The following is a 15,643-nucleotide window of genomic DNA, read 5'->3' on the forward strand; positions in this document are numbered from 1 at the left end:
TGTCATTTGCACAGCATATGAATGTTGTTTATGTCTTTGTATCTATTGCTGGAATTCTGAATGGTTGGGCTTCAAAAAAATGTGGACGATATAGTGTGGTTGGTCAATTTTTTTGCATTATCAGTGGACAATGTTTATGCTAAGACCTCCACACAATTCATATGAACTCTCACACGCAACTTCACACACTTATCCCTCCCCCCAGTTCAGCCTCCCCCTGAATCCTGTGTAATCCATTTTGCCTCCTCCAACTGAAAATCAATCACAACAGCAGGCTCAGAAAGTTTTGCAAAATATATTTTAAGTCAATCAAACAGACCAAAAAATGAACATATTTGTTTTTGCACACAAGGGTTCCTGTTAACTGCTTTTTTCCCATCCAGAAAATATAATCTTATATTTTCTTATATAATCTTATATTATAACCTTATCTATATCGTATATAATTTGGCCCTATAGGAAACCCATTACAAAGAGAGCAGACTTTAAAATTCAGACATGGAATTATTTTAGCAGTAATTTTGAAATGATGGACCTAACCTGGAAGACTCCGAATAATTAAATGGAAGGTAGTTTGGTAGTGGTTTCGATAAAAAATAAATTTCTATTTTTAATCCTTGGTGGTCTTTATAGAGTGGTCTTCTCTTATCTCACAGCAAGCGGGGAATTCTGGGAGTTGAAATCCAGAACATGCTGAGTTTGAAAATCACTGCGAGAAACTGGATTACAGTCTGGAAACATTCAAAGTTGTACAAAATTGTTGGAAAAGGCTGGATGCATTTGTAAATCCTGTTTGGTTGGTATACAACAACATTTCTCAATTTTGGTCACTTTTAAGCTTTGTGGACTTCAACCCCTTCCGGCTGGGGGATTCTAGGAGTTGAAGTCCACACGGCTTAAACTGACCAAAGTTAAGAAACACTGCTAATAAGTTACATACAGATGCTACATTTAAAGACAATTATTTTCCAGAAGGAACTTTTGAGGCAATTTCGCCAAATTCCCCAAATTTGGATCCCCAAATCTATCTTTGTCTCTCATCCTCAAGCAGATTTTTAAAAAAATATACGCAAGATTTAACACAATTTCTCCTGTTCCTCCTCAAAATAGACTAAAAATTAAATTCTTGGGTGGAGCCAGTGGGGCCTGGTCCTTTCCTATGTCTCTACTTTAATTTGTCTTCTCTACTTTTGAGGTGGAGATAAAGTAATTAAATTAAATTCAGACTCCTAGCTCGGAAGAGGAAACAAATTCTTTAAGAAGAAAGCCCTTTTTTATAGAAATTGTCACAAGTATCCCTTCGAGGCAATGTCGATATCTAACCGTTGGCCATCGGAGTCGAAGTCCAACCTTCATTGGTCCACGGAAATTGTCTCGTTTGCTGTCCAATCTCCAAGCTCCATCCCAGCTTCACTTCTTGCACGGATTCGATTTCTTCTAGAAAATCAGAAGACTATCAAAGAAACTTGAAGGTCTCTTTTGGTCGCCTTGTTGCTGTGTCCACAAAGCTCTCCAAGATCAGCCAGCCGGATTGTCTCTCTGCAATTTCTTTTAAATCATTGTCTTCCTTTTTTTTTTTAGGCCTTTCTCTCCACTGCTCTTTGCTAAGAAAATAATTAACGATATTATGGAATCCAGGTGTCCATCTTTATCAAAAGCCAGGCAAGTCTCCAATGGGAAGTCAAGAATAAACCGTCATACCTGGCTTGGCCGAAGTCCCACCAGGTCCTTGGCTCTGATCTAAAGAGTTCAAAATGAGGAGGACCAAGTTGGCCAAAATCCCAGCATGCATCTCACCGTTTGTCCCTACGGTTAAGGAAGAAGTCCGAGACCAGCCAAAGTCCCATCACACACTAGAAGTTTGAAAGTAGCAGAAGGTATGGATGGGAAGGGATGCATCCCTTTGGATTATTATGGGATGGTTCCCTGCCCAGGTGTGGATTTGTCCCATTCTGGCATATTTGCCCAAAGACCTTCAGCAGAAAACTCCTGGGAGTTGGTTGACCTGGTTAAAGAAGAGTAATGAAGGGTTATGTTTTTTTAAAAAAATCTTTCTGATGTCCCTGTCAACTCATAAAATACTTCTCTGGCCATTTTAGAGTTGCCAACAGAAAGGGAGGGGGGAGCAGTGCAGTCCCTTGCAAAACCGAAACTGCATTCCACAAATGTTTTCAAAGATGGTAACTGGGTGACTGAAGTTTCTGCCAAGCAAAGATCTAACTGGAGAACATGATTGATGACTCTAATATAGTATAATATAACAATTTAATAGTATAGTTTAGCACAGTATCATCTAATGTAGTATAATCTAATATAGTATACTATACTATACCAGTGCTGGCGGTCCTTTTCGACACTGAATGCTGAAATGGGAATGTGTGTGCGTGGGAGCTCCTCAGTACGGGGCGTGGGAGTGCCGGAAAACGGAAGAGCGTGTGTGTGTGCTGGGCATGAGCATGTGTGCTGGCCACCTGGTCTTCCGGTTCCTGGCGTGCGTGCACATGCAAAGACCAGCTGACCAGCATGCATGCGCACGCCAGAGTCGGAACCTCAGCTTGCACACTGGGAGTGCTCTCTCAGTTTCCACAGCCGAATGCCATAGGTTCGCCATTACGGTACTATACTGTATTTTACTATAGTACAGTAAATAAAATAAAGCATAGCCTAGCACGGTATAGTATTACATAACGTAACGTAACATAACAAGACGTAACAATATAGAGTCTTCACTTCATGACAAAGAAAGGGAAGGATCTCTGATCCCCGCCGCTTCGAAAGAAAGACTAACGGATGCAGCCACAGTGCAAGCTTGATCCCATCGCAGCCTCACCTCCATCCCAACCGATGTCATGCAGCGGTCTTCCTCCCAGATTACATTTTCTGTCCTGGACGGGCTTTCTGTAACTTCTGCTTCCGATCCTCAGGAATTTCATCCATGCTGATCCCGTGGCTGCTCGCCCTGAAGGAAAGAGAGCAAACCACGAAAGGTCTGGACTAGACAGAAGCAGGACCAGAATGGGGAAGGGCTTGGGAGGCTGAAAACCTTCTAGAGAACATTGAAAGAAACCAGGTGAGTCCAGTCTAAAGAAGAATGGTTGAGGGAAGACACGTTACCAGGGGTGGGATTCTACCGGTTCGGCCCGTTTCAGGTGAACCGATAGCTCCAAGGATCAGCTGAGAGCGAACTGGTTGGGTTTGCTCCCACGATCAGCTGTTGGGCCCGCCTGCCTGCCTGGACTGTAGGCCTATGCTTTTATACCCTGTTTTTCAAGCTCAGCTGATTCGTGTGGCACAGTGGGTTGCCGCGTGTCAGCTGTTTAAGAGACAGGGGTTGTTGGAGGTCAGTAGCAAACGCTCGGCACACATACGTGCACAAAGCACGTGCTCACCGAATGGGTTGTTTCGCTGGTTGAATCGCACCCCTGCACGTTACCCAGCTTCCAATGCCTGAAGGGATATCCATAAAGGTGTGTATTGAGTCACCCAGGTGTCCACGGAAGAGATGGAACACAAACTAGAAATGGACAAAGTCTAACCAAGTCCACTTGCCTTCTGAAAAAGCACCTTGGGGACAACCCTGAACTGAATAATGGGGAATCTGCACAGACAACAGCAGCAACAAAAAAAAAAATGGACATTGTAGAGATCCAAACTCAAAACAAGGGGGCATTTCAGGACTCTGAAGCAGTGGAACAGCCTCCCTCTTGGAGGCTCCATGGCTGGAGGGAGGCTCAGTAGTGGGTCAGACTAGATGGGTCAAGGTCTCTTCCATTTCTTGATTCTAGGAGTCCGTACCTCTTTTTGAGCCCTAAACTCTTTTAACGACCCCATAATCCCTTGCAGGGTGGGACTCTGAGCAACGGAATGGAGAGCTGAGTGTTTACTGGCCGGATGCCCTTTCCTGTCACCGATGCGGAGTTTTGTTCAGCAGATACATTCTCAGAGAAATATCTGCCTCTGCCTAGGATCGAACTCACAGCCTCCTGATTGTGAGGCGAGAGCTCCACCTCCAGGCTACTGTACCTCTCAAGTTGTAGAGGGAGCTCTATCTAATAGAAGAACGGAATGGCACCTTGGAGGTCTTCTAGTCGAGCCTCCTGTTCAAGCGGGAGATCTTAGACTATTCCAGAAGACTAGAAGACCACCAAGGTCCCTTTCCAGGTCTATTCTGATTATATTACATATTTGTCTCAAATGGTCTCCTGCCTAAGCCGGGGGTTGGACTAGAAGACCTCTAAGGCCCCTTTCCAGCTCTATTCTGACCGATTGCCCCAGTCACTGCCCCAACTCTTGGTGAAACCAGATCCTTTTCGAAAGGAGGTGCCCTCTCACCCCGGCTTCAGGTCTGGGGGAGTAGGAATAGGTTTGGTGAAGCCGTCGCGACCGATGAGCCAATAAGTGTCTTCCGTGCCTTTTCCCTAAAGAGGAAGCGAGATGCATCCGATCAAGGTAAAATTAAACATTGCTGATTTCTTTCCCACCCCACCCCAACCTCATTGGTTTCCCCCTGTTTCAGCAACCTCTTGTAATTTATTTTTAGCCATTTCTCCAAAGTTTGCCCACAGGTCCGCAGGCACGTTCCTTAATTATTATTATTATTATTATTTTTGTTCCTTATAGAAGATAATATAGAAGAGGATAGTTGTAGCTCAGGGTGAACGGTGGGGGTCTTTAACGCTCTCTGAGCTAGCTGGCTTTCTTGGAGACATTTTGCGACCCGGCTAGAGAACATCGTCAGTGCTAGAAGGGAGTGAGGTTTGTAGAGAAGATGAGGAGGAGGAAGAGCAAGAGGAGGAGGAGAAAGAGGAAGAAAAAGAGGAGGAAGAGGAAGAGGACTGTGGGGTTCTTGGCGCTCTTTGAAATGGATGGCTGTCTTGCAGACATTTCATGACCCAACTAGGGAACATCATCAGAGCTAGAAGGGTTTGCTCCAGTGGTAGAATTCAATTTTTTTTTTTTACTACCAGTTCTGTGGGTGTGGCTTGGTGGGCGTGACAGGGGAAGGATACAGCAAAATCTCCAATCAGAGGGGGTATTTGCCGGTTCTCCGAACTACTCAAAATTTCCGCGACCGGTTCTCTAGAACTGATCAGAACCTGCTGAATACCACCTCTCGTTTGCTCTCTATTATGGGGATGTTCTTCATGGTCCATTGAATAGATTGTTGTTTATCATTTCATTGATTGTCTGAGTTGGTTGTTCCTTAACTGGGGTGTTCTTTATGGCTTCGTCCTGCTGTTAAACTCCTCCTCCCCCTTCCCTCTTCCTCCTTCTCCTCCCCCTTCCTCCTCCTGCTCCTCCTCCTCCTCCCCTTCACCTTCTTCCACTTTGCAAACCCCACTCCTTTCTAGCACTGATGATGTTACCTGGTTAGGTAATGAAATGTCTAAATGCAAACAGCCAAGCTCAGAGAGCACCAAGAACCCCACAGTCCTCCTCTTCCTCCTCCTCCACTTCATCTTCTTCCACTCTCCAAATCAGGGGTGGGATTCTACCCGTTCGCACCTATTCGCTAGAACCGGTTGTTAACATTCTAAGCAGTTGGGAGAACCGGATGTTAGAAGAAATTACAGGGCTAATCCTGTAAGGGAGGCAGGAAGGAAACATTCTGGTGTTGCTTACAGAAACTGCCTCTCCATTCACCCTTATTGCATTCTTGGCAGGACTAGACTTCCTGTCTCAGGAACTTCTCTGGAGTTTTCTTCCCCTCCTTTGCTGGTACTTTGCTTGGGTAGAGTGACCATTCAAAGTTACAATGGCACTGAAAAAAGTGACTTATGACCATTTTTCACACTTACGACTGTTGCAGCATCCCACAGGGGCCAGGCGAGGAGATGCGTGCCTCGATGTGAGTGATGTTGAGTTGGCCACGCCCAGCCAATAACATGACCACCAAGCCATGTCCACCCAGTCACATGACCACCAAGCCACGCCCACTAACTAAGCCATAACCACAGAACCGGTTGTTAAAAAAATTGAATCCCACTCCTGCTCCAAACCCCACTCCTTTCTAGCACTGATGATGTTACCTAGTTGGATCATGAAACATCTACAAGAAAACTACCAAGGCTCAGAGAGCACCAAGGATCTCTTAGCCCTTGTTTTTGTGTTTTTGGTCTGGTACACAATGTGTTTCTTAGCAAATTTTCATCTTTTTCTCACTCTCTCTTTCTCTATCTGAATTATTGCTTAATGTATGCATTTGAAATGCAATTTTGTGATACCTTCAGCTCTGTCTTCCCCCGTAAGTCGAGCTTGTAACCTTCTTTGAGGGCGTGCAGGATCTCCACTGTCCGCAGGTTGACGTGAATTCGATAAGCTGCAAAAATGACACAACACCAACACATCCTTGGAAAAACATGCCCAGTTTAAGGTGAACCTCAACCCAGATGGGGTTTAGATGGGGGTTCGGCAAAACCACAACTGCCAGGGTGGTACGAGGTGGTTCAGAAAAAAATTGTGATGGTGGCTGCAGGGTACCACATTAAAAGAAGCAGGGCTTCCATTGTGCGGTCACAACCATCTTGTTGTGAGTTTTGGCACTCTCCCACAGACTCCCCTTGTCAGCTTTGAACAACCAGATCTACGTGTGTAGATTTCAAACTAGCTACTTCATTGTTCTCTGCCTATAGTACAGGAATCTTCCCAGAATGTCTGCCTGGGAGAGACTACCGTGTTTCCCCAAAAATAAGACACTGTCTTATTTTTTCCCCCACCAAAAATGGCTCCAGGTCTTATCTGGGGGAAAAGTCATCCACTGACTCACCTCACTTGAGTGTGTCACCCCCAGCCTCCTTTTCACTGTCAGAGGCCTTCAGAAACTTATTCTTCTGCAGCCGGTAAGGTTTTTCTGAAGGCCTTAGCAGCCGATAACAGAGTTCTGGATCGATCTGGAGATTTGTTCTCAGATCCAGAGGCCTTCAGGAAAGCCTTGCCAACCTTGCTGGCTGCAGAAGAAATGGGCCGGCCAGGCAGGTGTCAGGGTGTGCGAGGCCTGGCTACAACTGTCCAAAGGTAAGTAATAGGGCAGATTCCCCCATCCCCGCTCTAGTTTAATTTTTACCCATGCACTCAAGTGGGTGGGATTTAATTAGGGCTTATTTTGGGTGTAGGGCTTATATTGGGTACAAGTGTAAAAAAATCAAGCTAGGACTTTACTTTCGGGGTAGGCCGCATTTTGGGGGAAACAGGGTAGGTAAGACTTAGAATTTAGAATTCAAGGCTCTTGGGACAGATCCAGCCCGCAGGGTGCTTAGATCTGGCCTACGGGGCTGCCCTGAAAAGAGCAAAGGATTGGTCCATAGTGCATCTGCCAGCAAAAACGGAGTTTGGAAGGCCGCACACACTCCTCCCGAGCTCCGTTTCCACTGGCAGAGCACTTGAGTCACAACAAGTGTCCCCTGACACGAGTGTTGTCGAGCTAGCCGCCTGGTCCCCAAGGCCAACCCAACCATGGCGTGGTCCTCAATGAAATCAAGTTTGACACCCCCTACGCTAGAAAGATTTTGAAAACTCCTCCCAGAGGGGAGACACAGAAACAGGCCGTAAAGTGGGTGTGTGGGGTTTCTAACAAGGCTTTGAGCTTTAAGCACATAGTGCTTATCAGCAGCATCTTGAATAATGGGAAGTGAGACTATAATCATCTCCGCTGTCCTCACCACTCTCTGTAGGGACTTTCTATCGACTGTCCTCACCACTCTCTATATGGGACTTTCTATCTGAGGCACTGCGGCCACCAAACCAAACAGAGATGCAGTTGAGCTTTTTATAATAAGACTCAAATTATCATGAAGTGCTTTGAGAAATTGGTCTGCCAGCACATCATTTCTGGTCTTCCACAAAGATTTGATAAACACCAGTTTGCATACAGACAAAATAGATCTACAGAGGATGCTATAACCATCACTCTTCACACTGCTCAGACTCATCTAGAACAGAGGGGGCGCTACGTGAGGAGGCTTTTTGTGGATTTTAGTTCTGCGTTTAACACAATTCTTCCATGTAGACTAGTGTCTAAGCTTCTGGACCTTGGGCTGTCTCATTCAATCTGCCTTTGGAGTATGGGTTTCCTGTCTGGCCTCTCACAGGGGGTCAGATTAGGTAATCATATCTCTTCAGCCCTTAATCTTAACACTGGTACACCACAGGGTTGCGTGTTGAGTTTCTTACTCTGTACTCTTTATGGGCATGACTGCATTCCCGCTCACGCTAGTAATACTATTGCTAAATTTGCAGATGATACAACAGTGGTGGGACTCATCTCCGGGGGCGTGGATGAGTCTGCCTACCGAGATGAGGTGGACCAATGGTTGCTTTCGTGGTGTGGAGACAACGACTTGGTCCTCAGCACCAATAAGACCAAGGAGCTGATAGTGGACTATAGAAGGAACAGATCAGACATCCAGCCCTTGCTTATTAATGAAGACTGAGGGGAGCAAGTGGCCAGTTTTAAGTTTCTGGGTGTTACCCTAAAAGAGGACCTGACCTGAGGTGCCCACATTGCAGCCCTGGTCAAAAGGGCCCAGCAGAGATTATACTACCTGAGGCTTCTCAGAAAACAACAACTGAATGAGAAACTGCTGGTGACCTTCTACCGCTGCACCATAGAGAACATTTTAACATACTGCACCTCTGTATGGTTTGCCAATTGCACAGGAGCAGATAGGAAAGCACTCCAGAGGGTTAATATCATTGCCCAGAAGATCATGGGTTGCCCTCTCCCCTCTTCAGAAGAGCTTTATAGCTCCCGCTGCCTTAAGAAAGTTCAAAACATTCTCAAAGATCCATCTCATCCTGGGACCCCTTTTTTGAACTATTACCATCTGGCAGACAGTACAGGACAATAAAAACAAGGACAAATAGGCTGAAAAACAGCTTCTATCCCAGGACAGAAGCTCTTTTGAATTCTGCTGTGTAGTGCAGTGTTGGTGTGGTGTTGGGGGTTTCTGGTTCGATGTGTGAAGGGTGAAGGATGTGTGTTTGTGTTTATTTTCATGGTCATGATGTGCACTGAAGATGGTGCTTGATTTCGTTGTACGAGATGCAATGACAATAAAGTAAACTAAAACAAAGGCATTCAGAAGAATTTGTTTGTTTATATTTGTTTTTAAAAACCAATAAAATTAAAAAAAAAAGAAAAGGTTCAGCAGAAGAGAACAAGCAGAGAATTAGTCTGGACTCATTAAGTAAACTGTTGTGGCCTGTCGGCCACTGGTCCCTCCGGCAACTGAATCAGATGAGGAGACAGCATGGGACTCAGGGCGAGCATCAAGGCAAACTGAGTCCTCCAAGGGGGAAGAGGGAATGAAGCTGTCAGAGAGAGAGAGAGACAGAGGCGGATGGAGAGCCAACAGCCCCCAAGTCTGGAGGTGGCTGGTGAGGAAGAGGAGGAACAGCTGGGTACAGTGCCTGACCTGCAGATGCACAGAAGGCTGAGGAGAGGAGAGGAGTGGAAATCTATGGGCTGGTCCTTGGGATGCAAGAGTCACCGCTGCTAGCGAAGCCCCACCCTGGCTCTGGGGATAAAAGGCAGGGGGCAAAGATGAATAGATGTGACAGACAACTATTTATCTCCCTGCCGGACAGACTTGTTAGCCTGAGGTGAGAGAGAAATGTTTTGTCAAGGCTGCTGGGGCTCCCAATAAAGGAATCTTTAACTTCAACCAGTGGTCGTGTTTGGGAGCTGGATCAGAACATAAACACAAGAGGACTAATTCCCTGCTTTGGACAGCACAGTTTTTTTGTCTGCAGAGAGAGTTGTAGATCATCATCTCCTTCACTTCACCTGCAGGAGTGTTGGCGAGCCAGTCAGGAGGAGAGATCAAACAGGGAATTAGCCTGGACTCATTGAGTAAACACAAGAGGGCTCATTGCTTGCTTGATCTCTCCTCTTGATTGGCTCCCCAACACTCCTGGGGGAGATGCAAAGAGCATAACAATCTATATCTCTCTCTCTTTCTCTTTGCAGACGAACAAACTGTCTTGTCCACGGCAGAAGATTGCATCTGGATTTGCAAAACTTGTTCACCCGATGTTCCCTAGGTGGGTTTTCCCTCCGGACACTTGGCCATTGGAGCTCCTTCCAACCCAAGGTGTCTGCTACGTCTATTCATTTCCGCCCCTTATCTTTTATCCCCAGAGCTAGGGTGGGGCTTTGCTAGTAGCTGTGGCTCTTCCACCCCAAGGACCAGCCCATAGATTTCTACTGCTCTCCTCTCCTCTGCCTTCTGTGCACCTATGTGTCAGGCACTGGATCCAGCTGTTCCTCCTCTTCCTCATCAGCCACCTCTAAACCTGAGGGCTGTTGACTCTGCAATGGAGGGCTGATGGACAGCCCTTGGAACTCCTGTCCTGAGGACCAGCCCATAGATTTCCATTGCTCTCCTCTCCTCTGCCTTCTGTATGTCAGGCACTGGATGAAGCTGTTCCTCATCAGCCACCTCCAAACCTGGTGGCTGTTGACTCCGCCTCCTCCATCTCTTCCTCCTCTGATTCGCCTGCTGGAGGAGCCAGCGGCCAACAGGCCACAACCCAAGGATGCATTACTCACGAAGGCCGGTGGACTCCATCCGCGAGGCAGTGTTGACCGTGTCCCCAAAGAGACAGTAGCGTGGCATCGTCAGCCCTACGACGCCAGCCACACAGGGCCCTGTCAAAGACATCGGACAAATTCAGTTCTTAAACATCAGGAGCAAGTTTCAACTGCTTTTTGGCACGCAACCTATTTTTAAGGAAGGGAAAGGCACAGAGATACCATAAAAAGACACCCTTCGGCCTTGCCACCCCCATCCTGGTGACCTACCGGAGTGCAGGCCGATGCGTATCCGGACAGGTACTTCGGGCATATGGCGCATCTTGAAAGTACCAACCGCGCTGAGGATATCGAGGGACATGTTGGCTATCTCTCCCGCATGTCGCTTCCCGTTCCGTTTCGGCAGCCCAGAAGCTACCATGTAGGCGTCGCCAATGGTCTCCACCTGTCAATCAAGAACAGGAGCGGTGAAAACAGCCGAAAGGTCTCAGGAAAAGGGGGGGGACTTGGCTTAGCTCCAGAAGAGAGGTGGGAAGGGAAGCATCGGGTATTGGCACTCAAATCATGTTGCAGATGCAGAATGAACCCAGATTTTGGCATTTCGTGGAAATTTCTGGAAATTCCGTACTTTCTGAAAATTGCATTAGTAACTCGTTTATCAACCAGTTCAAAGCACAGTCTCTTTGAACATTTAATAATTTCTTCCTGAGTTTGTTGCAGACAGAACAGAGCTTTGTAAACTATTCTCCAAACAAATTCTTCTCTTAACAGAATAACGGAGTGGAAAGGGAGGTCTATTAGTCCAACCTCCCCCCACAAAGAGACCCTATACCATTCTGGACAAATGGCTGTCCAGTCTGTGGACAGAGGGCCCACAACTTCTGGTGGCAAGCAGTTCCACTGGTTAATTGTCCTCACTCTCAGGAAATTCCTCCTTAATTCCAAGCTGCTTCTCTCCTTGGTTAGTTTCCACCTGTTGTTTCTTGTTCCTGCCTTCTGGTGCTTTGGAGAATAGCTTGACTGCCTCTTCTTTGTGGCAGCCCCTTAGACACTGGAATACTGCTAACATGTCTCCTATATCAGGGGTCCCCAACCACCGGGCTGCGGACCGGTACCGGTCCGTGGAACATTTCCTACCGGGCTGCCGGTTTGCTGGGCGCCGCCATCTTGTTTGACGAGAAAGTGCTTCCGGGTGAGCTTTTCTGGTTGGAAACCAGCGTTTGGGTCCTGAAGGAATCCTTGCGCCTTAGTTTCATCGAAGGGGGGGGGGGCTTCAAATGAAACTAAGGTGCGAGGATTCTTTCAGCACCCAAGGTAAGGCGAGCCGAGTGACCGTCCCAAAGCCGTCCCGAAGCGAAGCCCATCGACAAAGGTACAAAGGAGAAGTTGAAGGTGGCGGGGAGAAGCGGGGGACAGCTGGCTGGCCGGTCGCTCGGCTCGCCTTGCCTTGTCATGCGTGCTGATGCCGGTACCGGGCCGCGGATCATTTTGTGATGCCGGTACCGGGCCGTGACACAAAAAAGGTTGGGGGCCACTGTCCTATATGATCCTTCTTTGATGACAACAAGCATCAAAGCCAGCTAGTCCTCTGTTCTTTCCCATCCCTGCCTCCACCAAGCTATCACACTGCAATGAACAAGGACATTCAATTTTCCAGCTACTAAGATTGTTAGACGAGCAAGGACAAAAACAGCCAGGATTCCTCGTCAGTCAACAGGAATGTTGATTTACCACCAACCCATCAAGTACTTAGGAGGCTTGGCAGCCCAAGCAAACAGCAGCCAATGACTTAATAGCCAGCCATCAACACCCCAAACGACAACTAGGAAGCCATGCCCGGCACCATATAAATACCACACACAGAGCACACAATTTGTCAGAGAGAAGATAGTTCCAGCATGAGTCAGAAAGCTTGTTGTGAGCCCTGAAGCCATCTTTAAGCCTCTTCAGGGTTGCCACTGCGAGGCTGGATGGGGCTGTGGGAAAGGGAAGGGGGAGTACAGATAGCTGGGGGAATATGTAGCCAAAATAACATTCTTTCTTCTGGGAACTAAGGACACTCCCACTGTTGTGCCCCGCCAGTGGCCAGCGGAACTGGCAGCAGATTTGGACAGTGAGAAGGTTGGGGAGGAACCTGGGCCAGTCCTGGAGTCTGGGGAAGGCTCGGACGAGGGCTCTGCGTCGGAGGCAAAGATGGAGCCAGGGCTGTCCGACATTTCCCAGCTGCCTATGGAGTCAGAGATCAGTGGGGCAGAAGAACAGCTGGAGCCTGTTCCCAGTGTGCTCATGCACAGAGCTGCCAGGAGAAGCTGCCAAGGGTCGACTCGGGAGTAAAGGCAGAGGTGGATGGTGAATGGCCCCTCCCAGAAGGAATAAAGAGGAGTGGGGTTTGCAGGAGACAATTAGTTCGATTCATTAGGGTGAAGATCTGTTCCTGACTTCTTGCCAACTAATTGCAGCTACAGTGTGGCATTTGGAAGATACTGGCCTGGCAACTCTCTAAGCCTAATAAAGGTCTGTAGTTGTGAACTCTCTTGAAAGACTGTTGGCCAGGACTTTGCTGGAGAGGAATTCCCTTTAACCTAAATAAAAGGGGTTTGATTGGGACGAGGAGTCGGCTTCGTGCTTTTGGGAAGCTTAGGTCACCAGCACCTGCAGGGGTCTGGAGGAGAATCACCAGGGAAGGGAAGTGTGACCTGATTGGAACGTGTTGGTTGTGTGTAACAAGGGGAAGAACTTTGGACTTTGTATTGGGTGGGAAAAACCCAGGGGACTTCAGAGTCGGGTTTTCACCAGCTGTGCCAATGTGACATGTGTCAACTCATAAAATATTTCTACGGTCTTTTTAGAGTTGCCAACAGAATGGGAGAGGGGAAAGGGGTTCGAAAAAGCAGTGCGGCTGCTTGGAAACCGAAAGTGCATTCCATAAATGTTTTCAAATATTGTAACTAGGCGACTGAAGTTTCTGCCCCACAAAGATCTAACTGGAGAGCGTGATTGGTGACTCTGGGCTATGGAAGGGTCTCATTGGAGAATATGAATTATGATACACCCAGGGGGGTGGGAGGGGGGGAAACCAGGGTCAAGGGTGACAGTGAATTATGAGTCTCGGCTGCACCCAGGCAGTGCCGGACATGTTAACTCCCAATAAATCCTTTTGAAGTTTTGGAAGTTTGGTTTGAGACTATTGATTTAATAAGGGTAATTGCCAGAATCCTGACAACATGCCCAATAAATATATACTTTGAAGCCTCTGGCCTTAGAGTTTTGATTCTGTTTGGGCTGTTACTTGGAACCAGGGGGTAAGATTCAGCCGGTTTGAACTGGTTCGGGAGAACTGGTAGTTCTGGTGATTAGTTGGCCTTGCCCACCCTTTCCTGCCCACAGTTTGTCCTTTATTTCTGTGTTTTGCAGCCTAGCTGATTCGCACGGCACAGCAAATTGCCGCGTCTCAGCTGTTGTGCTGACCAGGGGCATGGCACAACAACGCAGTCGGATAATCAGTAGGAGTCCCTTTATTAGTTCCAACTTTGCCCCCAATGTCCTGGTTACCTTCTGGCTTGGGGAAAACTCTCCCAGGAAAAACCTTTGGCCGCAGAGAATCAAGTCCAAAACTTGGTCAACACAAACTGTAAGTCCAATCAAGGCAAGATGAGGTAATTAATCCGGCAGGGCAAGAGGAGGAATTGCAGACGTAAAGGAATGGCAATAACTCAACACCGTTGGGAAGATGCCAGGAACGCAGATAACCAAAGTCAATACACAATAAATTCACGTTTGTTCCCGGCAAATGCTGCTCTCAGCATGCATCTCTTTTAAATTCTCTTTCCCAGGTGTGGCTAATGAAGGGAATCAGGGCCCTTTCCTCCCCCATAAGCCAGCAACCCATGTTGTTCCTTTCTCCATTCCTCCCTGCATACCCTAGGATGAAGAAGGGGTGGGCCTGGATCTTCCTCTGAACTCCCTCTCCCTTGTTCTCCTCTCCCCTGCTCTGCCCAGCTGGACTTTGCCCTTCCCCAGTTTCCTCCACAGCCAATGGAGACACACTACCACTCCCTGTCAGCTGTTCATCTTCCTCCTCGGATTTAGACTCCGACAAGGGCATGACAGCTGTTTTTCTCACTGGGACTGCAACAGAAGATAAGTTTTAGAGCTGCATATAGGTGGTTTTCAAATGCTGTGCGCACGCGCAAAGCAAACCGGTTGTTATACCAGTTGAATCCCACCACTGCTTGGAACTCAGACACTTGGAAGACAAAACCTCCGGTCCCAACAACTGACTCAGATTGGATTTTGCAACATTGTCCCGGGACACGTAGATTTGACCTTCATTTGTAAACTAACTTCCACCCACAACCAAGATGGCTGATCTGCCTTCACCTTATAGACGTCATGGGAGCCGATGATGGCATCGAAGAGGGTGTATAGATCATTGAGCAGATCAACCACCTCAATGGGGTCACTCATGGCCGAGATGGTGGTGAAGCCCACGATGTCGCTGAAATATAAGGTCACCTCTTCAAAATATTCGGGTTCCACTGGTGCCCCGGTCTTCAGGGCCTCAGCCACAGAACTGAAAGGATGACAAGCAGAAGGTCAGCTGAGCCTTGAAAATGCCAAATAAATGTTAGGCAATTTTGCCAAAAAATATTGCACTCTGGCAACCTAGCAGCTTCCAAAATTGCTTGATTAGAAGAATTCTTAGCCGGCATAGTGCATTTTTCAATAGATTGACATTAAGTTAAGAGTTAAGTTAAAACTTACGTTAAGTTAAAAATTACATTAAAAGTTAACTTAAAGGTTGTTAAGTTAAACGTTGTTAAGTTAAAAGTTACGTTAAGTTACGTTGTTAAAAGTTAAGTTGTTAAAAGTTAAGTTGAAAGTTAAATTAGTTAAGTTAAAAGTTAACTTAAAGGTTGTTAAGTTAAAAATTGTTAAGTTAAAAGTTACATTAAATTAAAAGTTAAGTTAGATGTTAAGTTAAAAGTTAAGAGTTAAAAGTTACGTTAAGCTAAAAGTTAAGTTGTTAAAAGTTAAGTTAAAAGTTAACTTAAAGGTGGTTAAGTTAAAAGTTGTTAAGTTAAAAGTTACGTTAAGTTAAAAGTTAAGTTA

At 46.8% G+C, this 15,643-nt stretch overlaps 1 protein-coding gene across 3 annotated transcripts in view; it reads right to left on the minus strand.

Annotated features, from left to right (window-relative positions):
* Positions 1–399: 399 nt before the first annotated feature.
* Positions 400–15,643, minus strand: part of GUCY2D (guanylate cyclase 2D, retinal) — a 42,673-nt gene continuing 27,429 nt past the window's right edge. For 2 of the 3 annotated variants that reach the window (XM_087916965.1, XM_026722672.2), the window contains 7 exons: positions 14,912–15,104; positions 10,802–10,976; positions 10,550–10,648; positions 6,225–6,319; positions 4,333–4,418; positions 2,831–2,959; positions 400–2,005 (listed from right to left, as the gene is read on the minus strand). In XM_087916965.1, coding sequence (XP_087773091.1) covers positions 2,872–2,959; positions 4,333–4,418; positions 6,225–6,319; positions 10,550–10,648; positions 10,802–10,976; positions 14,912–15,104 — 736 coding nt within the window. In that variant the 3' untranslated portion in view covers positions 400–2,005; positions 2,831–2,871. The remainder of the gene's footprint in view (positions 2,006–2,830; positions 2,960–4,332; positions 4,419–6,224; positions 6,320–10,549; positions 10,649–10,801; positions 10,977–14,911; positions 15,105–15,643) is intronic. The other variant, XR_015740212.1, reaches the window with a different exon arrangement.

The sequence above is a fragment of the Pseudonaja textilis genome, chromosome Z (assembly GCF_049901715.1).
Source record: "Pseudonaja textilis isolate UNSWEBS1 chromosome Z, rPseTex1.2, whole genome shotgun sequence".
Taxonomy (NCBI): domain Eukaryota; kingdom Metazoa; phylum Chordata; class Lepidosauria; order Squamata; family Elapidae; genus Pseudonaja; species Pseudonaja textilis.